The 24,221-nt window shown below is 35.7% G+C and overlaps 1 protein-coding gene across 2 annotated transcripts in view; it reads right to left on the reverse strand.

Annotated features, from left to right (window-relative positions):
* Syn2 (Syntrophin-like 2) overlaps nt 1–24,221 on the reverse strand; it is a 348,707-nt gene that overhangs the window by 308,923 nt on the left and 15,563 nt on the right. For both annotated transcript variants that reach the window (XM_090403965.1, XM_090403966.1), the window contains exon 2: nt 9,586–9,744. In XM_090403965.1, coding sequence (XP_090260091.1) covers nt 9,586–9,744 — 159 coding nt within the window. The remainder of the gene's footprint in view (nt 1–9,585; nt 9,745–24,221) is intronic.

Consider the following 24,221-nt stretch of genomic DNA (forward strand, 5'->3'; position numbering starts at 1 on the left):
TTGTTAAAACATGAACTTCCTTTAATAAACCCATGCTGCTGCTTACAGAGTATACCATGTTTGTCTACCCAATTTTGTATGTGAGTTCTTACCAACTTCTCTAAAATCTTCACTACCAAGCCAGAGATACTGATAGGTCAGTAGTCAGACATATCAGTTTTTGCACCGTCTTTTGTACAATGGAGTTATCATATATTCCTTCCATTCCTGAGCTGAGACTCAAGTTATACATACATGTGAAAGGCCTAACTAATTCAAGCTGAACATTCCTTTAACAAATGGGCTGATATTCCATCTGTCTCTATAGACAAATTCTTATAATATTGAAGAAAATTATGAGGAGTCATGCAGATGTGGCCTTACAGAAGGATACAAATATACTGTATGCATGGACAAGTGAGTGAAACTGTCAATTCAATGCTACAAAGTGTAAGTTCTGAAATTAGTTTGGCAATGAGATGAAAAGTATACACTTAGTGGAGAAATTTTGAAGGAGATGAAGGAGACAAAAGATCTAAGAGTAGTGGAAGACAAGGACTTAAAGCTTGGGAATCATGATGCACAATTTGTGAAGTCATCACATCAAATTACAGCAATGATGCAGAGGACCTCGACATGTAAAAATAAAGTTTATAACTCCAGTATATAAGGCTTACTATGCACAGATTTGGTTACCTGGTTTTCATGGTGATGAGGTATATTAGAAAAGGTTCAGAGAAGATACAGTGGTAACAATTTAGAATGGGATATTAAGACAGATTTAAGGAATGCAATTTGCAAAGCCTCGTGAATAGGAGGAGGTGGAGAGAGGGGATATGATTAAACATAAGTTGGTAAAGAGTTGTTACCAGGTTAATGTGGAAAAAATTTTTCATAGATGGGAGAAGGGGGATAAAACAAGAAGCTATCCCTGGAAACTATATAAGGAAGGTGCGAGGGACAAGTTCTTTGCATGAAAAGAATGGCTGGTGAGTGATACATTGCCTGACAGTGTGGTAAATGCAGAGACATTGAATGAGTTTAAAGCATGGCCTGATGAACTTTGCGTAATGGTGATTATTTCCCATGATGAAGTCTTTTGACTCCATGGAGGACTGGTATTAATAATAAATGCAGACATCCCGGGAACATGGGATATTTTCAGTGTAAATATGAAAGAGAAGTGGATATACTGGTCCCACCAAACTACACCACTGAAAAATATATATATATATAATCAGGATAGTTCGAAAAATTTTGTACTGCTTACCAGTCATGCAAATATCTCACTAGTCAAGTGTCAGTAGGTGAAGTCCCAGACCTTGTCAATTTATAAGCTTTTGTTAATGCTATGGCTTATTTTTATCTTAATACAAATATGTTGTCAGTATTCCTACTGAATAAAACAGCTGGGATAGAAATATTTTATTGATTACTCAACTTTTATTAATTTCACGAAATTCGTGTGTTTCAAACTCACTAGGAGAAGTAAGCGAATAAGCTAAAAAAAAATCAGATTACAAACAAGTAATGTACACAATTGTTATTCCCATTTACAAATATTCCATTGTGTACATTACTTTTTTTTTATTATTATTACATAACACCTCCAGAGAGTCCAAAGACTCATCGAGGGAGGTTACCTACTCTACAGCTCTCCATCTCCACCACTCAAATCCACCAACTGCAACTACCTTCATCATCTACACCAGTGTTTCTCAAACTTCAGACATCTGCATACCCCTTCTTAAATTTTCCTTATTATCAAGTACCCCTTACCAAAATAATAAATAAATAAAGTATATTTCATTGTAAATGTCTATTTTATTTGAATTTATATGTTCAAGTAAACAAAAAATATGATTTATTTTTAATTAAACAAAATTTGGAATAGGTTCCTCTTCATTTCCCATCCATGAAATTCCAGATTTCAAGTAATTCATATCATACTTATGAAGATTTTTCATCTTCTTCCTAGTTGGTTCTCTAAAGATGTCAGACGACACACCCTTATCAATTTCATTTGATCCAGATACAATATCAAAGTTTTCTTGTTGCTTACAGCTACTTGTATTTGCTATATTGCTCTCTTTTGTGGGTTTTATAAATCCAATCTTTAACCAATGATCCATACTTAAGAATTTGAAAGCTAAAAAAATTACCATATTTACTTGAATATACCTCGCACTTTTTTTCCCAAAACTAAAGCTAAAAAATTGTGGTGCAAAATATACGTGGGGATTTTCGGAAAACTAAAGTTTTCAGGGAAAAAACTGCAAATGGCGACTTAGCAAGAAGCTCCTACTCCTACTCGCTATCACTACTTTAGGCATCAAGAACAGTTTCCTAGTGTGCATCATCAAAGTCATCTACCCAAATAGCTTCATTCTTCTTTCCCATTATTTCAAGCAAAAATTACCAGTAATTTACAAGACTTGAGATACGTAGAGCAGCTATGAAGAGGTACATATGATTGGTGCAGTATTAACAAAAGATCACGCAAACCAAAGACAAATTAGCATTTCAACAGTTGAGTTGAAATGCTAATTCTCTTCAACCGAATTCCATAATATTTGAAACACATTCACTATATATTTCTTAGTTTTAACACATTCATGATGGGATGGTGTCAAGCAAAACCATATGTTGCACTGGCAACAAATGGTTTTGCTTTGAGTCTATATAGCAGTTTCTGTTGGAGGGGAGATGTGATTCATTAGTTAGTGCTGTTTTTATCCCAGATGTCTCTAATTGCATATAATATAATGATTCCATGCGTTAATGATGCACAGCCAAAAATTTCCACGTACCCCCCCCCCTCTCTAAAGGAATGTGATATTCCTTTAGAGTTTCCATAGTTTATTTCTCAAAATTTGGTCAAATGCTTTTATATAATCAATGAAAGCTATGTATGTTTCAATATTGTATTCTCTATGTTTTTCTATAATTATTTTTAAAATAAAAGCCGAATCCATACATGATCTTCCCTTACGGAATCCGTTCTGTTCTTCTCCCAACTGTGATTCTATATAGGATATTAGTTTGTTAACATCTTTGCATAGATTTTATAGCCTATATTGAGGAGGCTGAAGCCAAGATAGTTATTGCAATCATTTTTTTTTGTCCTTTTTTTTGTAAATTGGGATCACTAGAACTCTACCTCAGCTTTTTGGAGATTCTCCCTCTTTGTATATTTGGTTTATAAGTTTTAGAAATCTAGTATTAAATTCTTTACCTGCAAATTTAATAAGCTCTTTGTTTATATTATCTTCTCCTGGTGACTTGCCTGTTCTGCTTTGTTTGAGGGTATTTTGTAGTTCTTCATATATAAATTCATCTATATTATTGATGTTGTATTTCATGGAGAATTCTTGTATCAAAGAGTTATCATGAGATAACTTCTGGAAATACTCCTGCCAGGTTTCTGGTTTGATTATATCGATTTTTGTTTAGATTATATTTGGTCACTCAAACATATAATTAAAATGAAATATATATTGATCTTTAATTGACCATGATTTATAAACATCTAATATCAACAAGTTTCGCCGACAGGGCTGTCCGGCTTCTTCAGGGCTTATAACAGTAAGAGAAAAAAAGCTCAAAACTACAGAACATGCTCTCATAACAGTGACTAACACAACATGCTTCATGCATGTAATGTTACGCATTCTGTTTTAATGTTTAATTTATACGATAGTGTTACTCCGTTTTCTCTGTACTAGCCACTTTGAGTTTTTTTCTCTTACCGTTATAAGCCCTGAAGAAGCCGGACAGCTCTGTCAGCGAAACTTGTTCGTATTACATGTTTATAAATCATGGTTAATTAAAGATCAATATATATTTCATTTTAATGATATATTGATTTTTGTTCTTTCTTTTAAATCATTATTCATTTGTTTGAGAATGCTATATGTTTTAGGTCTTTTTAATGTGCAGTCCCATTCTAATTTTGCTATAAAATTTTCATATGTTTCTCTATTTTTTCCCCTACATGCTTTCTTTGCTAATGCTCTTTTCCTTTTATATTCAATGAATGATTCATCTGTCTTTAAATTTAGCCATTGTTTATAAGCTATCTTTTTTCTTCAATTATCTGTTTGATCTCTTTGTCCCACTGTCTTATCCATTTTCTTTTTGTTCCCAAACTCTCTTGCAGCATTTTCTAATATATATTTGATGTTTGACCATTCTTCCACTCTCCTACTTTCCTCAATTTTTCTCAACCAATCCCTAATTCTATTCTGATACAAGCCTCTGATATTCTCATTATCTAAGAGTTTAATCTTATATAGTTCTGTGTTTCTATTTTCTTTTGGTTTTTCCTTTCCTCCCATCTTTGTTTCCGTTTAATTTAGATCATAGACAAGATCACAAATAATGATCTTGTCTATGATCATATTTGATAATTTCATATTAATTATTATATAGTCTATGATGCTTTTTGTATTTCTTGCCTGCCAGGTATATCTGTGAATATCTATGTTTAAAGTAGGTATTCGTTATTCCATAATTGTTGTATAAGATGAATGCTCTTAATCTCTTCCCATTATCATTATATATTGGTTCTCCTATTGGTCCTATATTGGGTTTATGTGAGGTATTACCAATTCTTGCATTTAAGTCACCCATTATTATAATATAATACGAAGGGTTTATTTGATCTATAATTTTTTGTAGTTCTTGATAAAAAATCTCATTCTTCTTCTTTTCCTTCTTCTGGGCATAAGCGCCTATTATTAGTAAATATCCTCTATGTATCTTTTAGTCTTGTCTCTATGATTCTATCATTCCAGTAGTTGTAATGTATAATATTTCTTCTTAAAGTTTTATGTATGAACATCATTATGCCTGACTTTGCCCTTTCTTCCATCTTTACTCCACTATAAAGATAGATATAATTCTCTGTTTCATCTGTTCCTTTTTGTTTTTTCTTTGATTCTGTAATGGTAGCTATCTTTATTTTTTGTTTTTCCAAGTTTGGTATAATTCTTGTATTTTATGGTGTATACTTCTAACATTCCATGTTGCTAGTTTCCAAATATTAGGTATCTTCTTTTTTCGTTTTTGTGTCACAATCGTATCCATTTTCCGAGCTGGGTCATTTCAAATTGGGTCCGTCCTTTTTAGTGAGTTTCAATTCAACTGAGGGGGTTACTGGCCACCTGCAGTCTAGCTTGATGGTGGGGTTGCCACCTTAAGGTCCTCAAGCTTGCCTTGGTTAGTGGTTATTAAAGGAAAATGAAATTCTCCTTAGCCCTCAATTACTCTAATAGCTTCATGGGAGAGTGGAGGATCCCCTCCAGAGTTAGAAGTTAGACTAGTAAAGATTATAGTATCATGTCCTCTTCTATAAATGTTAACAGAGGAGATGTAAGAGGAATTAAGACGAAGAACAATATAGGAAAGAAGTATGGCTAAGAGTGAAGGAGGCCACACTTAGCTCAGGTACCCCAGGGTAATAAATAAAGTCCCTGGGGGTAATAAATAAAGCAATAATAAATAATAATAATAATAATAAAATAATAAATAAATAATAATAAAAGCAATAAATAAATAAAGCAATAAATAGTTATATTTAAGTTGTAAGTCAGCTGACTTGATGTAAAATAATAGGAAAGAAATAATAGGAAAGAAATATGGCTAAGAGTGAAGGAGGCCACACTTAGCTCAGGTACCCCAGGGTAATAAATAAAGTTCCTGGGGGTAATAAATAAAGCAATAATAAATAATAATAATAATAAAATAATAAACAAATAATAATAAAAGCAATAAATAAATAAAGCAATAAATAGTTTATATTTAAGTTGTAAGTCAGCAGCTAAAATCGAAAGAAATATAGAAAGCTGACTTGATGTAAAATCAGAGGTATGACAGGGATGCACATTAATTTGACTCTTATTCATAATTTATATGGATCACATTATGAAAGAAAGTGGCATTAAGCCTGATATTAGAATTGGAGATATCAAACTAAGCTCTTTGCTTTATTCAAATGATGGTGTACTCCTAAACACATTCAGTGCAATTCTCCAGAGTTCTCTAACTAAATTTGAGAGTAGCTATAACAAATTCGGCATGAAACTCAGCATTAAAAAGACTAAAACTATAAAAATAGGCAAGAACATAGAAAACTTCAACTGCATTCTGAATGGAGAACTTATAGAACAAATAAACTATTTCAGCTATTTAGGCACTGTTTTTAGTGAAGTGGCGATTCAATTTGGAAATAGACAACAGAATAAACAAAGCTGGTATTGAGGAAAGCTAGCTGAATAAATTTACGAGGATGGTCTGAAAAGTTCCCAGTCTCAACCATAGATGGCAACACTATCAGCAAGATTTTTTTTTTCTAAGTTGGTACATCTGTCATAAGCATCCATGTGAAATTGCAAGTAATTCTATCAAGCAATTTGTCTTATACAGCTGTCTGAAGCAAAAGTGTTGTCTGTCTCCCTTGAAATGGATAAAATTGAGTATCATATGGTTATAAAATTCTTTGTAAAAGAAGGTTTAATGCCAAAAAAAATTCATTTGAAGTTCATAAAAGTTTATGGGCACTCTTCTCTTTCATTTTCAACAATTAAGAAATGGGCTGCCAAGTTTAAACATGGCTGTACCAGCCTTGAAGATAATCCACGTGAAGGACGTCCGAAAAGTGTAACAACATCAGAAATCATTGATCAAGTGCACGATATGGTATTGGATGACCGGCGAGTCAAAGTAAGTGAAATTGCTGAGACTATAGGCATTTCTAAAGAATGTGTAGAATATATTTTGCATGAAGAATTGCAAATGAAAAAGTTTTGCGCAAGATCAGTGCCACGCTTGCTCACAGCAGATCAAAAACGTGTTAACCCTTTCAGTACCATGGGACATATGTGTCCTCACATAAAATTTTAATTTATTTGCAACCCTTTATGTCCTATATATATAGAATTTTTATAGAATTTATAGAACTTTTATAGAATTTCATGGGACACGTGTCCCATGAAATTTATAAAACTTATGATTTCTTCCTACATAATGATGATGTTTTATGTTAAATAGATACCTAATAAAGTCATTTTAATACCAAAAAACTTTGTATTACTTCATAAGTCCTTCTGGTCCTGAAAGGTTTAACATCAAATTTTGTGTAAAAATCGGCAAAACTGCTACTGAAACACTGGAGCTGTTGAAAGTGGCATATGGTGTGGATGCTTGAAAAAGTATCTTTAAGTGGCATAAGAGATTCAAAGGTGGGTGAGAGGATGTGAACGATGACCCCAGATTTGGGCAACCCAAAACAAAAATGACGGATGCAAATGTGAACAGAGTACGAGATTTGGTATGGTCTGACAGACGATTAAGTGTGCAATTAATAGCTGATGAATTGCAAATGAATCAAGAAACAGTCAGGGTAATTTTATCTGAAGAATTGGGTATGCAAAAGATTTCAAAAGAAATCGCGACAATGTGCCAAGCCATAGTGCACTCATCGTGAGAGTTTCTGAACAAAAAATCAATTACCGAATTAGGTCATCCTGTTTATTCACCCAACTTAGCTGTGATTTCTGGCTGTTTCCAAAATTAAAGACTGCACTAAAAGGACGAAGATTTTCGATATCCAGCATAATGTGATAAAGGAGCTCAAGAGTATTCCAGAAAAAGAGTTCCAGGCCTGTTTCCAAAAATGGGAACACTGTTTAAACCACTGTCTTCTGCATAAATGCACAAAGGGACTACTTTGAAGACTATAGTAGCCACTAATGTATAGTTCCAAATGTAGGCTTTTTACAGGTGCATTCCAGGAATTAAATTGTCACACCTCATACATGTTACAGAATAATATTCTGAAAAAGACAAAAATAATCATTAAAAAGCTTGATGGCCTTCAACTTATGTTATCTATCCTTAGGAATGTTAGGGGTGCTTACAAAATTGTTGAAATAATATTTCATAATATTGCAATGAATTATGAAAAGGTATTCAGTGGATGAAAATTATTACCTGTTCTTTCACTGAACATTTTTGTAATGAATTGTTTGCCAACAATTTTTTATTGATTTTAGTGATTTCAGGGATTCATCTTTTTGATGAAATCCCATTTGTGAAAGAGAGATCAAGTTTGAGGCTTAATGGATTTTTTACAACACTCAAAAAGAATTAAAATAGAATTTAATACTTCCTATATTTCGTCCTAGTCACTAGGACATCTACGGGGATTACAAAAACAATTAATGTAACATATACACAAATAACAAATAATACTAAGCCCAACCACGTGGGTGACGCTAAAGTCCTATCTAGGTAGAGCACCCTCTAAGGGCAGTAGTAGGTGGCCTGGAATGTAAGGTGGGAACTCTGGTGATGAGTGTTTCCCAAATCTTTGGAAGCTTAATGCAACTGTATTTATTGAGATTTGGTTGGTTTTTGAGAGCTGCTGCTGCTTCTAAGAAAAGTCTCTCTTTCTTGAATTTGCTGTGGTGGAGCATGGTGGTTTTCTTTCATGATACCCTGTGGGTGGTGTCCAAAACATGGTCAGCCAAGCCTGAATGGCACCATAGTTGTGTTTGAAGATATAAGACTTGTGTTCCTCTAGACGGATCTTACATCTTCAAACACAACTATGGCCATTCAGGCTTGGCTGACCATGTTTTGGACACCACCCACAGGGTATCATGGAAGAAAACCACCATGCTCCACCACAGCAAATTCAAGAAAGAGAGACTTTTCTTAGAAGCAGCAGCAGCTCTCAAAAACCAACCAAATCTCAATAAATACGGTTGCATTAAGCTTCCAAAGATTTGGGAAACACTCATCACCAGAGTTCCCACCTTACATTCCAGGCCACCTACTACTGCCCTTAGAGGGTGCTCCCTAGATAGGACTTTAGTGTCACCCACGTGGTTGGGCTTAGTATTGTTTGTTATTTGTGTATACGTTACATTAATTGTTTTTGTAATCCCCGTAGATGTCCTAGTGACTAGGATGAAATATAGGAAGTATTAAATTCTATTTTAATTCTTTTTGAGTGTTGTAAAAAATCCATTAAGCCTCAAACATGATGTCCTCACAGCACTTAAGCCTCTACACACGTATGTGAAAGAGAGAGAGAGATAATGGTTATAGGAAATAAGGGCCAGTTAATCTTTAGTAAATTATAGGCATTTAGCTCAAATAATTTTATGTGAAATAAATCTTCTTCTTCTCCCTTCTATGTGTTAGGCCTACTGGCCTGTTACAGAGCTCTTAAGCCATTCTAAGTCGTACCCGTCCTGAGGATAAGGTGACTAGCCCTATACTTCCCAGTATATTCTATGGCTGTAATTGCATGTGTTCACGGGCCGTTTGCCTGCTTGTGGGAGGAAAAACCCCAAATAAACTGGTGAGAAAAACCCTGCTGTCCATGCTCCAGACTGGCAAACTTGGCTATGTCTGAGAAAGATCCTAAGCTCCTCACGTTGGCGACAGGAATCAAACTCAGGGCACTCCTTTCCCAGGCATATGGTTGTGAAGCACATAGACACTAGGCTAACTGCACAGACTGTGAAATATATCATAATATTATAATAGGCCAATCTTGAAATTTTATATTTCAATACTCACTTGTACAGCACTTACCTGAGAATTTGCAGGCATATCATGAATAACAGCATTATTTCTTGGAGAAGAACAAACCAATTCAGCTTTCTGAAGAACTAACGTCTGCATACCAAGTTGAAGTCTCATGGGCTGTGGTCGGCTCTTTCCATCGCTAACCATTACCATGCCCACCTTTACCTATGTTAACAAACAACTTATTAAAAGATGAAAAAATCAAACTTTTTAAATTACAGAAAGAAAGGCGACTTTACACAAAAGAGGTCTCAGACCACAGATAAGACAATATATGTAAATTTTGTATTTAGAACCCATAATACTAATTTAACTAGAATCTACAATAACAAGTACTATCATTAAGGGTCACAACAGTGACTTTTAAGCAAAGTACTGTAAAAAGTCATGAATACAAGTAGTATTCATGACTTTTTATATTTGGGGTTATAGTATTCATATGCTATAACCCCAAATGGACTGTGACTGAGATTTAATACTATTTTATAAGTAAATTACAATGTAGAATATATATTAATTAGAATAATTACATTAATGTTTCCAGTGATCCCAGACGATGGCAATTTCGTCAAGCCAAACTGCCATCATCTGGGACCAGTGTACAAAGTGATATGTGCACAGGCACCACACTGGGTAAGTTAAAATGAAGTAGAGCAACAACATAGGGTGGGCCTAAAGTTCTAAAGAGATCTCCTTCCCCCTCTTTGTGGGCTGGATTGGGTGTTCTTGCCATTGGGTTGATGATCTGAGGGCGAGTGCATCCCAAATTTGAGGCCCATTTCATGCACCCAAATTTATTGATGTTTGGATAGTTTCGTAATGCAGCAGATCTACAAGTCCCAAGTGGCAACTGGAGGAGGGTGGGGAGGTGAATTGGATATAGTCCTTGTGCTTAACAATTCTGATATTGACTGCCCTGCCATATTTTGATATAGTGAAACAGCTTACAACTGCAAGGAATCTGATAAACATCTGGTTAGGGACTGTGACTGATCTTTGGGGGAGCAGATAATGGATGCCAATTTTTTATATGGTCTATAAGTGAATACAAGGTGATTTTTTTTTTTTTTTTTTTTTTTGTTCAGAATGGCGATAGATTTGGTACAGATACAGTTTAGGTTTTGGAGGGAAAGGTGAAAGTTAAGATTTTTTTTTAATTTTATGGGGTGCTGTAGTCATTGGCTAAGAAAGTATTGCGAATGTGGCCAATTTCAGTGGTGAGGGCAATGTTATCAAAACAAATCGATTTTGCCCTGTTGTAACAAGGTTTTTCATGATTCCACATTGCTTGGGGGAGGGGGGATAACTATTAGTGGATGTACCTACTTGCATGTGGGTGAATGAGTGGGTTTCATACAAGCCAAGAATCCATCAGACTGGCATACAATTAGGGTATCTAGTAGAGAAAACTGTTCTTTTCTTTTTCTAAAGTTAATTGAATCCTGGAATTGATTGTTTACATTTCTTAGAAAGTTGTTTACAGCATCCAATCCTTCTTGCCAAATGAAGAACATTGTCTAGCATAGCCAGACAGGAGGTTTGTGTGAGATGGAGTTTAGGACTTTCTCTTCAAAGGTTTCCATGAAGCAGTTAACTGGTATGTGTGTTGGGAGAGAGGGGGAATTTCCATGGCTTTCCCTCTATTTGTTTATAGAATTTTCCTTGCAAAGGAAATAGTCTGAGTTAACAGTGAACTGAAACAAGACTGCGATATCAGGAGATACCTCTGGACCACATTTAGCTTAGATAAAGTCTAAAGTGTCTGTAAGTGGAACATTTATGAATAGAGATAAGTCAAAACTGACTGACCTATGTCAATGTTGAGGAGTGAAGTTTTTTTTTTTTACACTGGACTTAAAAACTGGGCAGAACTTTGTGTATGAAGAGGTGTTGCAAGTATAGTGGGGGGGGGGGGATTTGTTTGTGGATTTTTGGTAGCTGGTGTATTGTGAAGGGTGTGTGTGTGGGGGGGGGGAATTGTATGACTTTGGTTTATTGGTAATTTCTATAGGCTTAGAAGTGACTTTTTCTTAAGGAACCTATAAAGAGTTTTGATTTGTGTGTTAGTGGATTCCAAAGAACAGTAAGAGAAATGATCCTTAAGTAGAGACGTTAGTTTAAGGGCGTAATCATAGGGTTTAGAACTACGCGGCATTCCCTTTATCTGCCTTAGTTATTACTATTCTTTTCTTCATTTCTATTAACCTTCAAATTCCTTGCTATTATTCAGTGTAATTAAGAAATTCTGCAGATTTTGAATGAATTTAGTTAAGAGTATAATATCATCTCCATAAATTCATAGAGAACAATTTATGGGAAAAAAAAACACATGCTGGAATCTGTGTGTTGAGGCTTAAGTCCTGGGAGGACATCATGTTGGAGGTTTAATAAAATATTTACAGCACTACAAAAGGATTAAAAACTAATTTTAATACTTCCAATACTTCAGCTCAGTCACTGAGACATCTTCAGGGATTATAAAAACTCTTGTAACACAGACTCGAATACAACATAACACAATACTAAGTGAAACCATGGGTGACTATCTAGTCTTATCTAGGTGGCCTAGGATATAAAGTGGGACCTCTGATAATTGTTTCCCAAATTTTGGAAGTTTTATGCAACCGTATTTATTTAAATTTGGTTGATTTCTGGATGCCGCCACAGATTTTAAAAACAGTCTTTCTTTTTTTGAATTTACTATGGTGGTGCATGGCGGCCTTTCTCCAGGAGATCCTGTGGGCTGTGTCCAAAACATGGTCTGCAAGGCCAGATTGACCATAGTCGTGACTGCAGATGTATGATTTATGTTCTTCTAAATGGACGGTTGCTGATCTACCTGTTTGTCCGAAGTAAGCCAGCTTGCAGGAACAGGATACTTTATATACTCCAGGCACTGAGATAGGAGGGAGCAGATCTTTGATAGAACAGATAAGAGTAGCAAGTTTCCGGTGGAGCTTAAAAGCTGTGTAGAGGTTGCACTTTTTTAAGGACCTGGCTATGTTTTCTGATGTGCCACAGATGTGGGGGGGGGGGAGAATGGCTCTGAAATCCTTCTGAAGAGATGGTGAGGGAATGGGGGTGGAACTGATTATTTTTTTAATTCTGTAATTGCTATAGCCATTGGAAAGGAAGGTGTTGTGTATGTGGTTGAGTTCGGTTGAAAGGGAACAAAGATTATGGACTCCATTGGTTAGACTTTTAATGCTATATTGTTGATAGGGTGGTGGTAGGAGAGTTTGTGAATGTATCTGCCTGTGTGAGTGGGTTTTCTGTATATACAAAGAAGGAAAGGTTACCATTAGGAAGGCATGTTACTAGGTGTCTAGGAAGGGTAAACTGTTATTTTCCTTTTCCATCATAAACTGGATTCTTGGATGCAGGCTATTGAGATGGCTGAGGAAGGAGTCTTGTGTCTGGGCCATGAGGCCAAATAGAGAACACATCATCTATATATCTTAGCCAGATAGAACATTTGAGAGAGGCCAAGTCTATGGCTTGTTCTTCAAAATTTTTCATGTAAAAATTGGCAAGAGGATGTGAGAGGGGGGGGGGGACACATAGTGGTTCCTTCTGTTTGTAAATTTCGTTCATCCAAGAAAGATAACCAAAATTGATGACAAAGGAAAAGAGATCTAAGATATCAGAAGGAAAAATGTTTTTTAAGAGTGTTAAGGTGTCATTTGAGAATAGTGGTTAACAGAGATGATGCCAAAGCTTGTAAAGTCCAGTAGCCAGGAGGATACTTTTTAAATTAAGTTTTTAATTTGCATTTTTGTGGGATCATGTAGGTTGGGATATAGTGGGATGTAGGTTGCGTGATCTCAGAGAATAATCTCCATTTTGTTTATTACATTCCATGGCGTTAAGAATGACTGTGGCATTACCCTTATCTGCTCTGGTGATGACGATACTTTTTTCTTTCCGTAACTTTCTGAGCGCAGCAAGTTGGCAGGAAGATAAATTACTTTTATCACCTCCAAAAAGCAATTTCTCTTCCAAAAGCCCCTCTTAAACCTTTCATCTGGCTAAGATATGCAGATGATGTGTTCTCTATTTGGCCTCAGGGCCCAGACACATTAGACTCCTTCCTCAGTCACCTCAATAGCCTATATCCAAGAATCCAGTTTATCATGGAAAACGAAAATAACAACAGTTTACTTTTTCTAGACACCTCAGTAATGCAGCTTCCTAATGGAAACCTTTCCTTCACTGTATATAGAAAACCCACTCACAAAAACAGACTCATTTGCAAACTCTCCCACCACCACCCCCTTTGAAATGCATAGTCTGAAAGGCCTGTTTTACCATAGTAGACGAATTTAATGTGGCATTTATGTTCATCTTTTCTTACGGGGATGGTGCACCCTGTTTCTACTATGTAGGGTAGGTTGCAGATGCATTGAATTTTGTAAATCCCTGGGTAGGCAAGGTATGGAGGAGGATCTTTGGATGTGCTGAGTAAATTTCTTAATTTTTCAGAAGGTTTGAAGGCTGCCTTAATATTGTATTTATGTAGTGTTCTATCTATTTTTTCCAATCTGCCCTAACATATGATATGGCTATGGCACTCTTGTAATCTTCTTTTTCTTTTCATGGTATTTTTGTGGAGGATCTTGTGAACTGTTTTTTTATTGCAGCCATTTTTTTATAAACATTTGGCTAATAATATCATATTCTTTGTTCAGCTCCTTCTCAGAGCAAATTGTTAGGGCTCTATGTTTGCGGGTGATGATGACCGCTAGTTTTTGTGTTGGATATTGGTATGAATTTTTATGTATGTATTTATGTATTTTTTTTATGTATGTATATGTATCCAAGCCTTGGCTTTCAAAAAAATGCACCTCTACAGTTCATGACAAAAGAGTAGCATATGTGTTCAATGGCTTAAATTAAAAACTCCAGCTTCTTATTCAGCTTACACAACAAATGTAAAAAAAAAAAAGTTAGCAACAACAATTCCAAACCAGACTTCATAAGAATGAAATGCAATAAACTTGCCTCCTACTCAACCAGCAGTCTTCTGGTCCCTTGCTAAGGCTGTTGGGTGGAACTTCTATCCTTCCCTGTTTCCACCCACCTCTCTTGCATCCTGATGGCACCATAGTAACCTCACCAAAGGAAAATGGAGACCTCTTGGCATTAGTATTTTTCTCCAACTCTTGCCTGGACAACCAAGGCAAATCGCCTTCCACACTACCACAAATTACACGCTGCATGTTGCTACTGGAACTTCTGCTAGAAGGACATTAGGAAACCCTGATTAATCTCAATATTAACAAGGCTCTTGGTCTAGATGGTATTCCTCCAAATGTGCTCAAAACTTGTGTTCCAAAATTAACACCCATCCTGTATCACCTATATAAGTTATTATATTCTACTAGCATTATCCAACACCATTGAAGCAAGCCAACATCCAGCCTGCACCCAGAAAGGAAGACAAAAGTCAGCCATTTCACCTCAATACTTTCAAAAGTGATGGAGAAGATATACCAACAACCAGTTTCTTCACTACCTGGAGAGCCATCAGACCTCTCATCAGATTTCTCCAATGCTGGAGTATCCGGTAGTTCTGTACTCTCACCCATGTTCTTCCTCCTTTACATCAATGACATTCTCTCTCTCTGACTTCAAATCCTATTCAAAACTCTGCCAATAATAGTACTCTTCATTCCTCTTCCTCGTTTTACCACACAAGTGATAAAAGCCTCAATATGTTCCATAACCAATGGCAAACACTGATCTCCTTGTCATCCTAAAATGGAGTGAAGATAACTCAATAAAGTTCAATGCCATAAAAACTCAGGCCTGCCTTATTACCTGCAGGAAAGATCCTACCTCATTCCCTCTTACTTTTGATAATGTTCCAATTTCCTTTCAAGATTATCTTTCTCTTCTTAGGTTGATTGTCACATCCAATTTATCCTGGCACAAGCATAATTACATACATAGCCTTCTAAAACCTCTGAAAAGCTTTGTGTTCTTTTCTGTTCAAAACATTACTTCTCTTCCTCTCAACTCCTAATACTTTATAAGTCTCAGATCCGACCAACCTTTGAATATTCTTCCCACATTTGTGGTGGTGCACCCAAGACCTCCCTAAGAATTCTTGATATTCAGAAGAAGGCAACCTGCTTAATAGATAACCCTTCCTTCACAGATTCCCTTCAGCAACTTTGCAGTGAGGTTGGGTGCTGCTCCTCTGAAATGGCCACTGCAATTTAACTTTCTAACCACGTAAGAACTAGAGCAGCCACAGGCCAACACCCATACACTGTCCAATTCCAAACATATTCACAGATTCCCTTCAGTAACTTTCCCATAAGTGCTCTATTTCTGCACTGTGCCTTTTCAACAGGTACTTTTATGGGCAATACCATTCCTCCACTTTCTTCTAGCCATGTAAGAACTAGAGCAGCCACTAGCCAACGCCCATACCACACAAACTTATCATCTTCCTTAATTCTTCCACCTCTATTCTTTGGCACAATCTTGCCATACTGTTTTTCCTGCCTACCTCCAACTCTTTAAGAAACATATCAATAGGCTACCTCTTTCTCCTTAATCACTTACCCACACTGCAGTGTTATAGGTTCTGTAACCTTTCATGTATAGGGTCATTATAAAAAAATAAATAAATAAACAATAAAAAAAAAAATATATAAAAAACATTTAACATCTCATCTCAAACCATGAACTATACTGTCAATATATAAATTAAACAACAGCATCCTCAGAAGAGTACCTATCAGTTCTGTTCTAGAGCTAACTTCTATCAGTCAACCATTGCCATCACCAGACTAGTAATTCATTTCCATCCTCCTCAATTTCAACAGTGCTATACTTTGTCATATGGTATTCTATCAAACACTATCACAAAATCTAGAAAAATCACATTACTATAAAGCATCTCCTCTGTCCAATACATCTATCACCGTTATAAAACATAACTCAAAAATAACTCCAACTTTGTGTTCTATTTCTAGCCAGCCTCTAAAACCATTGTCACCACTATACTAATTCACAAACCAACCCCTGATATTCCACCACTAACTTAGATTCTCATTCTCCCATTAGCTATAGGAAAAACCCAGTCAATGGCATTCTAGCATTTTTCATTTCTCTGTCTCTATCAACTGTAAAACTTCATGTTTGTTTTTCTTTTAATGCAAATCTTACAAATGAAAGGATTGCAAAGTTATAATACATTAGACTGGATAGGTTAATGGTTAGTTAAGAAAATCCTGCTCTAGAAATTAAACATGGAACTTTTCCAAGCCTCTTAAGGCCTCCTATAGCAAGATGGTTATTTCATACCAGGCAATGAACATCACCTACCACCTAAAAGGCATCATAAACATCCATGTCCATCAAGGGATTCAAACCCAAAGTAAACTGGTTAGAGAGTAGCCATGCTGTCCAATTAGCCTACCATGCTGGCTATTCATTCACACGTCCTCACAAATCGTTTGTCCCGATCAGCAGTAATTTCTTCTGCACTCCCTCTTATTTCCACAGTCTCAGTCACTTATCCTACCATCATCACTTCAAAACACCTTCAACGCCTGTTCTGCTTGAAAATCCTTCATCACAGGTTCCCACAAACTTCTGTTGCCATTGTTAATCTTCAAATCTTCTTTTATCAGTATCTTTCTTCTCCCTCCACTTTTAACAGCCAGTCTCACTCTGCATAATTTATTCCACTCTATCAATTCACCGCTAATATATTTTTCTTTGCATAATATGTCAGCACTCATTTTAAAACTATTAAGTTCTGCATTGAAAGGGAATTAGCAGTCACTAACACTATGTACAAACAGCACAAGAAGAGACTATATACATGGTTAGCACCTGAGAATTGGGATGTAAGAATCAAATCGACTACATTTTAATCAACAGAAGACGGAGGACACTAATCAATAACACCAAAACATTGACAGGTGCAGACTGTGGATCAGACCATCAATTATTAATTTCTAATCTAAAGATCCATCTGAAAGTAAGCAAGAACAACAGCAACAAAATATATGACTTTTCACAAATGGACAACTAATTTACAACAGACATTGATTCAGTGTTTTGTTCCTGAGGTTTTTTTTTTTTTTTTTTAGCTCTGATTCAATGTCCATTGTAAACTTGTTGCCCATTTGTGAAAAGTCATATCTTTTGTTGCTGTTATTCTTGTTTGCTTTCAGATGGATCTTTAGATTAGAAATTAATAATTGATGGTCTGATCCACAGTCTGCACCTGGCAGTGTTTTGGTGTTATCGATGTTCTTTTACATCTAAAAGGACATCAAGAATAATCACTAATCTGATACGCAGATGACACAGTGATAATAGCCACATATGAACAGGAATTTAAATCTATCCTAAATCAATTAGAATGGGAAAGCTTAAGCTATGGTTTACGAATAAATCAAGATAAAACCAAAATAATGATTCTGGAGATAGTTTTTGGTATTGAGACCACATGTTTATTAAACAATAAAAAATAAAAGAGTAAAAAACCCGACAAGTTTCGTTCGTTGCAAGACTTGCATCATCAGGGGTAATGGTGTATAAAAGTTGAACACAACAACAAATTAAATAGTCAATTAGATGTCTTTTTGACTTCATAACTGTTCATTAATCGAGAACCCTGAATACAAAATGATATGTGCATTACTGTATGCTTGTTGGAACAATGCTAGTTGTTGCCACGTTGTGTGGCTCATGCATGTTATATCCGAGGCAGTTAAATTTTTGATAAAGCAGACCAGACTTGATGTAAAATCAAGCCTTGATTCTTATTGCATTGTGTAGGAATTCTATGCATTTTTGCAGCTTCTTTAAATTTTCTTGTGAAACAGTTCTTATCAACATATGACATGTTTGTTTGTTGCCAGAGTGAAGGCCAGTAGTAGTTGCGTGGAATGCTAAGCCTGATTTGTGTTCCCTTCTTTTTTCGATGTCTTTTATATGTTCAGCCATGTGGATCTCTCCTGACCTTCCTTTATGGCCTACGTAACAGATGCCACAAAAACAGTGAATCTGATAAACGCATGGTTTTTTTCATGGGATGATGCGGAGGTTTTGATGGATGTAGGAATCTTGATATTTTTTGTAAAGGAAGAAAAGCCACTTTTATGTCGTACTTGCAGCGCAATGTAGCCAATTTGTTCATGACATTCTTGATGCACAGCAGCGTGATTGCACTCTTGAAATCTTGTTTTGATAAGGGAGTAGTAAGAGCTGTATTAAGAATTTTTTTTAATTGTCTTGGGTTCAAAACCATTAAGTGTGAGGTTCTGTGTCAGGTTGTAAAATCTCTTGGGGTGAAAAATAGAATTATTTTTCACCTATATCGATTTTACATAGGCCATAAAATACTTATAATAAAGAGTGTATATAACCTACTGTAATGTAATAAATTTAGCAATATAATAGAATAACTGAATGTAGAACCACAAGCAATTGTAACTAAAAAGATCAGACAGGATTAGGCTAGTAAACTAAAGGTCAACATCAGTCTCAAAGGTCACTGGATTATATGAGTTTTGCTGCCAAAACCTAACGTAAGCGTGCTTCCAGTAAATCTGGGAAGTTTTGGAAGTTTTGGATGGCCAATGATATAAAAGGCAGAGATTGAGGGGCAAAAGTCTCTCTCTTAGTTTTTGTTCCGGTGGCAAGCTTTTTGAGGAAGGGAAGAGTCGGGGTCCCAAGAGCAGTAGTTCTGGAGATCATGGGGAATTCGCTGGCAAAAGAGGCCGTATTTCAAGGAAGAGGCTGTATTTTCTTTGTCGAGTAGCCTTCCGTGAGATTCTTGGAATGCTGATTTGTCGCACCTGAACCAGTTCCTAACATTGCCAAAGAAATACATTACTGTTACAAGGAAGGAATTTGCAAAACGACAACCATCAGTTAATGCCCAATCACAGCCATCGCTCAAGAAGGAAAAAGAAACCAGAACAATTCACCCTTACCCCTTTAGGATCCAGGACTGTACATGATATAGTGAGCTTGTAAGTAAATTGCTTTATGTTGATAGCCTAGATTGTGTGTACAGATGATAGATGTTATTTCTGTTTAGCTAATGGTATAATGTGTTGAAGAGGTCAGAAAGTCGAACGTGAGTTTGAATCTGCTTAAAAGGATACTGTAAACTTGAATTGTGCTTGTGTTACATAAAGCTTAAAACGTGTATAGTATAATTTTGCATTATATTAATAGGATAGAGAGCAGGGATATATTTGTTAAAAATCCATCCACGCATCTACTATGTTTAGTGTAAAAGGACTCTTTGTTTAGTACCTTAAGTCAGGGCAATCCAACCTCAGGTAATCCGAGGGCCGCATTAAAAAAAATTTATCCGAGAGCCATATCACAATGCGTATCTAGTCATTTGGTGAGCAGCAGCGACACAATCTCGAATGCTGAACAAACGAACAACACTAATTGCGCACTAATCATGCGCTCACATTCCCTGTGAGCACCTGGAGCATGCGAGTTGGAACAAAACCGTGTAAGAACGCTTCTTTGACACATCTAATATTTGAAAAACATGTGGGCATATAGTGATGTAAAAACACCAAATAAAATTATCAACATTGAGATTATCGATTAGTTATAGAATTAAAATATGTAATACGAATTCGATTCAAATTGTTATTTTATTTTTTCGCTTGTGAAAATCAAAACCCACATGCGGGCTGCACAAAATCGCATTGTGGGCAGTGCTTTGGACAGCCTGCCTTAAGTGAATTGTCTTACTAAATGTGTGGAGAGTCAGGCACGTGATATATCCCATTACCTTTGTATATTAATTGTCTTAGCTATAATAAACGTTTGGTTTTGTTAATAGTTGTCTGATCTTTGTTAGCCAATGCACTGTCTCGCAAAAACAAATCGAACCTGTGTAACCTAAGTGAAGTAATGGCCACTACTGAGTAATTTGGAGTTGCTTGAGTAAAACTGATTTAAGGGTTATTACATGTGCTTAGCTAAATTATTCTCTTGTATGTAAAGGAAAGATAGAAAATTCTTTTGCACAATCCATAATGGTGCAGTTGTTAACAAAAATAAATTTTTAAGGATTAATATGCTAGAATACACAGCAACCTAGATTAAGGGTGCTTTGGAGAACCCTGCCTTAAGTGAATTGTCTTACTAAATGTGTGAAGAGTCAGGCACGTGATATATCCCATTACTTTTGTATATTAATTGTCTTAGCTATAATAAACATGTTTGGTTTTGTTAATAGTTTGTCTGATCTTTGTTAGCCAATGCACTGTCTCACAAAAAAAAAAAAATAAATAAAAACTGTGTGACCTAAGTGAAGTAACAGCCATGACTGAGTAATTCGGAGTTGCTTGAGTAAAATTGATTTAAGGGTTATTATATGTGCTTAGCTAAATTATTCTCTTGTATGTAAAGGAAAGATAGAAAATTCTTTTACACGATCCATAATGGTGTAGTTGTTAACAAAAATAAATTTTTAAGGATTAATACACTAGAATACACTGCAACCTAGATTAAGGATTTTGCCCCAGCCAGTCTTTACCTCAGTCTACATTACTAGGACACGTAAGAGAATACTTTACGAAATTTGCTAAGCAGATTATGAACGGACTAAGTTAGGATAATAGTATTATAAGTGAGTTTGAGATAAGAGCATAGAACCATTTTTATATTAGCTCAAGCAGACACGAAAATAACGAAATAAGAGGAAAAATACATTGAAATTAAAAGGTAACGTTATACACTTAAACAAAATATAAATATACATATATAAAAATGTTACAAATGGTGCAGTTCAACATAATAATAAAATAATAATCAATAAGTAGCCTGTGTAGCTCAGTGGATGTGGCGTTTGCACACTACAGCGCTTGGCCGCACGAAGGAAGACTTGGTTTCGAGTCTAGTCAGTGACTAGAGGAAATTTTTCTAAGCCTTTTTTTGACCGGTTCCCGAGTTAGTCGATCTCTGGCACGGGCAAGCGGGTTTTTCCTCCCGGAAACTCGGGTTTTTCGTCCCGTAAACTCAAGAAAATCGACCATAGAACCCATATTATTTCAGACATTAAATTTATTGTGTTAGGGTTAGGGAACATGAGATGGCAGCACATTTGAGCCGTCTCTCTTCACTGTGTACCGCTTAATTAGTGATAGCCTTGGGCCATACATCTCTGATTAGTACCAGTGGAGATTGAACTGCCCACTCAGTCTCCAAAAGTTAGAAAGGGCTAAATGGCCTCGCCTACTCCCCGTATAAGGGAATAAAAAGGCGTTAGCTGATTTTTTTTTTTTTTTTAATAATCAATAATTATTACACAGTAGTGTAATTCTTCATTTCGCTTCATCTGTGTGCTGGATATATATTGTATGCTCTGTCTCTCAAGGTTTTAATTATGCCTATTTTTTGCAATGGATGGTGGTGTGATGCAGCATTAATGATTTTAAACAATGCAGAAGAGATAGATATAGAAGGAAATGAAATTGTCGACAATTTCAACTACCTTGGAGTGATAATAACAAAAAAAAAAAAAAAATGGATGTAAAAAGAGATAAGAAGAAGAATAGCACTAGCTAAGAAAGTAATGACTGATTTAACTGAGATCTGGAAAGAGAGGCACATCTGCAAAAAAGACAAAAATTAAACTTGTAGAAACCTTAATTTTTTTTTTTTTTAATCTTTCTCTATGCTTCTGAGTCTTGGACAATGACAAAAGATGATAAAAGAAGAAGAATTTAGGCGTTTGAGCTCTGGAGAAGAATGTTAAGAGTGTCTTGGACAGAAAAATGAAAAAACAAAAGTATCCTAGAACTGAATATCCACACAAGACTGACAAACATAACTGACAAGAGAATTGTGCAATATTCTGGACACATATGCAGAAGGAAAGGCAACTGCCTGGAAAAAAATAATCATTCAGGGTAAACTGTGTGAAAAAGAGGGAAATCCCCCAACAGATGGATTGATCAAATATCAATAATCACTAGACTTAAACTAGAACAAGCAATAAGAGAAGCACAGGAAAGAAAGAAATGGTGAAGCATAATCAGGAAGGTCATGAGTCTTCAGACATGAGGAGATCCGAGAGAGAGAGAGAGAGAGAGAGAGAGAGATGTCATCACTCATTTTAGCATCTTTCATACTAACCTCTTAATCCCTCCTCATTTATCTTGCTACTGTTTCATCTTCATTTACTTCCGTCTCTTTTTTTTATTATTCCCAAACTCTTCTATATCATTCATCACTACCACTATATCATCACACTTTCTCTCTGCCCATCTCACAATTACAGTATCACTGATGCTATTTCACTGGCTTTGTTCTAAGAAGATCATTTACTTTTTTGTTCCATTTTTACCACATTGAAATACAATTTCATATTATATTTCTTACTTATGAAACAGGTATTCATTCTTCTTGGTATATCCTCACTCACTGCAGCTGAAATTACGTTATCTTCATTCTCTCATTGATATCTCAAAGCCCATTTACTCCACATTCAAATCTCACTTTGCAGACACTCTCCTATCACCTGATTTACATTGTCTAATGAGTATACATACCACCTTTCACAAATTAATAATAAAATTTCAATTTTATTTATTAATTCAATTTGAGAGGAGACAAACAAAACAGTCATTGTGGATCTACATAAGTCAGTACACACAACTCCCATGAATAATTTACAATTGAAATTAGGAACACACTGCACATACACAACTTCTCCAAAAACATTCTCATACATATAATCACAAAATCCCACAGGTAATTAGCCAGAAAACTTATCTATTTGCAGAGACTTCCACAGACTATGACTTCTACTAAACACCATTCTCAGAGTGTTGAAAGTTTTTTATTTATAGTATAACCAAGTGGAAAAACTTTCAACATCTCTACTCTAGAGTATTTTAGTAATAAAGTGTGACACCTTTTGGCTATTTGTATATGGAAATATGATTTCTGCATTACTTCAACCTTGGTATCACTTTTGGTCTGGCTCCCACTGATGAGATCTCAATAAAGGTCAAAACCAATTTGGGTAGTGACCCTTCCCATAATGCATAGCATTATACATGTCCGTAAGGATATGTGCTTTGCATTATGGAATTCTAAAGCAAGTAATGTGAAGTCATTAGCCTCTATATGTGAGTTATCCAGCATTGTAGTTACTTTATGTGCAAACTTTGTTTGCTTACACTCGGATAAAGGATTAAACCAAGAATATAATTTCTTGGCATCTTTAATTCATACCATCTTATGGTTTCATTTAGATTCCCACCACTTTTTTTTTGGTTCCTACTCAATGATGCTGTCATGAGGATAAATGGATATATATTAATGTGGAATTTACAATTAAGACAGGGTACATGTGGAATTATCAGGCTGGTAAGTATACCAAGCTTAGGAGTTTGACTGGTTCAGTGCCATGGCATGTAAAACTGCAAGGGCTGGATGTTGATAGTGCATGGGAAGTGGTAAAGGAGTGTTTGAAGGAGGTAATGGCTGACTGCATACCTAGAGTCTGGATAGTAAATCAAGCGGGGGTTAAATGGATGAATAACACCATTAAGCTTGAGCTGAAAAAAAAGAAACAACTGTGGAGGGAATTTAAGGAGAAAGGGTGACCTGCAGGCACAAGAAGTATA

The sequence above is a fragment of the Typopeltis vanoorti genome, chromosome 14 (genome assembly GCF_054136105.1).
Source record: "Typopeltis vanoorti isolate ZY-2024b chromosome 14, IOZ_Tvanoo_1.0, whole genome shotgun sequence".
NCBI classification, from domain to species: Eukaryota; Metazoa; Arthropoda; class Arachnida; order Uropygi; family Thelyphonidae; genus Typopeltis; species Typopeltis vanoorti.